The sequence below is a fragment of the Lucilia cuprina genome, chromosome 6, assembly GCF_022045245.1.
Source record: "Lucilia cuprina isolate Lc7/37 chromosome 6, ASM2204524v1, whole genome shotgun sequence".
Classification (NCBI taxonomy): Eukaryota; Metazoa; Arthropoda; class Insecta; order Diptera; family Calliphoridae; genus Lucilia; species Lucilia cuprina.
In genome coordinates, this window is record NC_060954.1 from 12,289,118 (window position 1) to 12,293,679 (window position 4,562).

Consider the following 4,562-nt stretch of genomic DNA (forward strand, 5'->3'; position numbering starts at 1 on the left):
ATCAAAAAACATTTGCTGTCAAACTAAAATCCATTTAAAATGGAATGGAAAAGACTTTGTTTTAATGTTTTTCATTTGAAAAAAGCTTTTAAGGTTAATTACATTAAAAACTCGTAAAGCTTTAAAACTCTTAAAGTTTATATTCTGTAATGATATAGTTTTTTAAAGCTTTTTAAGATTGATAAATTATCAATCAAATATTTCATGAAAACCTTAAAGCTTATTAATTTTTAAAGCTTTCATTATAAAAATCTTTTAATCAAGCTTTTCGAGTTTAAAAATATTTGCTGTCAAACTAAAATCCATTTAAATTGGAATGGAAAAGACTTCGTTTTAATGCTTTTCATTTGAAAAAAGTTTTTTAGGTTAATTATATTAAAAGCTTATAAAGCTTTAAAACCCTTAAAGTTTATATTTTGTAATCATATTGTATTTTAATTAAAGTTTTTTCTGACTGATAAATAATCAAAAAAACATTTCGTGAAAACCTTAAATCTTTGTAATTTCGAAAGCTTTCATTAAAAAGTTCTTAAATTTAGCATTTTGAACTTTTTTCCTTTAACTATTTGCTACCAAACTAAAATCCGTTTAAAACATTTAAGCTTTTGCCTTTAGCTTTTTTTATTAAGTAAAGCTTTTTGCCTTAAAGCTTATCATTACAATTTCAATGGCTTTGCTATCAAACTAAAATGCATTTAAAATATTAAGGCTTTTGCCCTAAGCTTTTTTATTAAGTAAAGCTTTTTTGCTTAAAACTTTTCTTTACATAATGACAATCAATTCAATTTATATTTTAATACCTTTACCTCTCACATTTCATCCTCTTTAAGTGTTATTATTAAATTTCTTTCTGCTGTTTACGTTAAAGCTTTTCCCTTTTATTTAAACTTTTTAAACAATAGCTTTTCCTTTATCAGAGAAAGTGTTCAATTTAAAGGAATAATAGAATTTCTTCTCATTATTTTTGCCGTATATTTTTTCTAATTTCCAGCTTTTGTTAGCTTTTCATGAGATTTTTATCTCCACTTTATGGCAGGACGTACTATGTACATGTTTCTACAGGAATACAAAACAAATTGTTCGTTGATATTTTTCATTCATTGTTATTAAATACCAGTTGTGATTAATATTCTTGGTGCTTTTTTCTTTTTTTGTTATTTTTTTAATTTGTTATTGTTATCCATCCTTGTATCGACGGGATATTGTCTGAGTAGTGGTGGTGGTGGTATTTTTCATTTTAAAAACACACACATACTAAATAGATTTTGTTAGAATTTCCGCTCATTTCCGTTTTATGTATAATAATGTATTTCATTCGAAGTCTGTGTGTGGAGCTTTTTAATTGTTTCTCTGATAGAGTGTTTAAAGTGTGGTCGAGACTTTCATCAGTTAAGTTGAAAAATTGAATTTTTCATTTATTAAATGTTCGTGTTTTAAACAATTGTTTGGCTATAGATTGTCGGCAATTTTAATTGTATTTGAAAAAGGATATAACTAAAGGAAAATCCATGTTAAAATGTTAGAATGTAAAAAAAGCTTTCATTTGAAATGTTTACTTAAGAAAAGTTAAAAAGATTTATGATAAAACATTAAAAAAAGCTGTTAACTGAAACAAAATAAAAGAAAATTTAATAAATTTTAGCAATTTATAGAAAGTTTTTTTTCGACACAAAGCTTAAGCAAAGCTTCTCGTTAGAAAAACTTTAGGGTATTTGAAACAATGCTTTTTAATAGTTTATAAGAAAAAAGTTAAAAGTTTTTAAAGAAATGAAAAGAAATCTCAATAAAAACTTTTTATAAGGCTGTTAAAAAAGCTCTCTAAGAAAGTATTCTAAGAAAAATAATATTCGAAGCTTTCTGAGAAAAAAACCTAAGAAGAAAGAACTTTTAGAAAAAATTTAAGTAAAAGCTTATTTAAAGTAACAGAAAGCTGCAAGGGTTAACATTGCAAAAGATTTTGTATAATTTAATATTAAAAGCTTTTTGCAATGCCAAATACTTGTTTTATAAAACTTTTTTTAAAGAACCTGATGAAGTCATAAATCTTATAACAACAACTTGTATAAAAGCAGAAAAAAGTCAAAAGAGATAAAAGTTTCATAGAAATCGCAACAAAAGCCTTAATCAAAGAATATCAAACGCCGTTTTTGTACTTAAAGCTAAAGCTTTTATTGAAAATCCTTCATAAATTTAATAAAAATTTCTTTAAAATATTTATTTTCTTTTTCATCCACTCTCCGGAAAAAAGCACAAAAACTTTGCAGGACTAAAACTATAATATAAAAACATATAACATAATTTTCACATAATTAGTAAAAAAACATCAGCAGAATTAATTGACCAAACGATATTTAATGGCACGCAAAATGGGATATTTGTCACCAGTGCAAAGGCCACGGAAATCATCGTAGGACAAATCGTACAAAGCAATACCACCCAAGTTATGACTCTTAGCATAGGCAGCCTTATCAGCAGCTGTATCGGGATCTTCATAGGAAACCCAAACACCATTCTTGCCCTTTTTGTCGGCAGCTCTGAAGGCATAAACACCACTGCGACGTGAAGGATCAGAAACTTTTCTTAATGGAGCATCAGCACCCTTGGCATACATGTTATTGGCATTGGGCAACAAAGAGCAGGTCTCTTGCCAACTATACAAGCCCAAAGTTTGAGTGTTAACACCCAAAGGAGCATCATTTTCAACTTTAGCTACAGGTGGTACACCAGTATCACCCGAATCTTCAGTCATTTTCCAGGGACGGCCATAGGTGCTAACACCCAAATTGATTTTCTTCGAAGGGCAACCATTGCGCAACCAGAATTGTACTTGATAATCAGCATTGAATTCAGGATTACGATCAGCCATGGGATACAAGGGAGCGGCAATATCAGCCAATTCATGATTGCGTTCGGGTGTATAGAAATCGAAAGCAGCCAAATTAACAAAGTCGACATAGTTGACCAAGGCGGGAATATCGTAGAACACTAAAATGTTGAACAGTTTAATAACTTTCTTAATGAATACGCTTCCCAAAACAGAAACTTACATGAAGAGTTAACATTGGGCAAAACGGTAGTGGACAACAGGAAGTTATCGGGTCTCAATTCATTTTTCAAATCACGCATAAGTGCTGTAAATTGTTCCTTGTGCATTTCAGAATTTTCATCGACAATATGATCACCGGTAAAGACTTTCTTGAAACCCTTCCAGAAACTGCCCAAACCACTGTGCACCTTTTTGGGTTTGTTCTTGGGGAATTGCCAAGCAATATCCAAACCATCAAAACCATAAGTCTTCACCAAAGCATAGGCGGTGTTAATGAAACGCATGCGTCCAGTGGGGTTTTCCAACAATTCCAAATATTTGTTGGGCAAATCTTTGGCATCTTCACTAGTTTCGATATCCTTGTCACCACCCACACTCAATAAAACCTTAACATTGGGATATTTACGCTTTAGACGGGTCAATGTGCGATACAAACCCTTGCCCAAATCCAAGTCCAAATTTTGATTGGTACTCAAAGCCTTAAAGGAGTCACGTTCAATGCCAGCATAACCATAGACGACATAGGTACAGAATTGGAAGGCGGGTTCTAAGTCGTCAATGATAAGTTTGGCCAAACCTGTAAAAGAAAATTTCAAGAATGAAATTAAAAATAAAGATATATAAAAAATGAGAAAAAGCTTAATAAAAAGCTTTCTAGGAAAAACTTAAATAAAAGCTTAACAACTTTAAGTACAAAAGCCTTTTCTTGAAAAATTCAAAAGCTTGCAGTGAAAAAGCTTAACAACGTTTTTACTGCAAACTGTATTAAGAGCATCAACTTCATAGGAGCTTTCTTCAGAAAAGCTTGTGAAGCATTTTATTAAGAAACGTTTAAGAAAATATTAAAAAGCTTACAAAAAGCTCCGTTAAAAAAGTTAAAAGCTTTGTAAGACAAAGATTTGTTAACAAGTTGTATTAAAACTTTTTGCAAAAGCTTTAAAAAACATTTAAATTTATATGTTATCTTGAAAAAAAAAATCACCCTATTTGTCCCACTTTCTGGCTAATCATTGTTTTTACAATCTTTTTAGTTTTAATTTAATAACAAAAGCCTTGAATTATTAAATATTTTTAAATTATTAACAAACATAATTTCCATGATTTCAACAAAAGCAAAAACTCCCCTTTGAATTGTTGTTTTGTGCAACTTTTTGAAAAAATATTTTTTATAAAAAAAATATTTTTTATATATATTATTGTTAAGTTACTTATTTTATTTAAAGGTTTCTGTATAAATCATTTATAAGTTTTTGCTATAATAAAACTTTTAATGCTAAAGAGAGGAAATTATGGGGAAAAAATTGAAAACGAAATCATGAAAGTACAGATTTTTCTTGCATGCTACTAAAAACCATTATAAAGGGGACCATTTCTATTGGTTGGACAATAAAAAAGGAGATCGATAGATGACAGACTAGACTATAGACTAGACTATAGACTAGACTATAGACTAGACTATAGACTAGACTATAGACTAGACTATAGACTAGACTATAGACTAGACTATAGACTAGAC

The 4,562-nt window shown here is 29.5% G+C and overlaps 1 protein-coding gene across 1 annotated transcript in view; it reads right to left on the minus strand.

Moving 5' to 3' along the window:
- Positions 1–2,189: 2,189 nt before the first annotated feature.
- Positions 2,190–4,562, minus strand: part of LOC111683012 (imaginal disk growth factor 6) — a 28,015-nt gene continuing 25,642 nt past the window's right edge. Inside the window, exons 6-7 of the mRNA XM_046953417.1 lie at positions 3,048–3,710; positions 2,190–2,985 (exon numbers count right to left, since the gene is read on the minus strand). Of these exons, the coding sequence (XP_046809373.1) occupies positions 2,333–2,985; positions 3,048–3,710 (1,316 nt within the window). The 3' untranslated portion in view covers positions 2,190–2,332. The remainder of the gene's footprint in view (positions 2,986–3,047; positions 3,711–4,562) is intronic.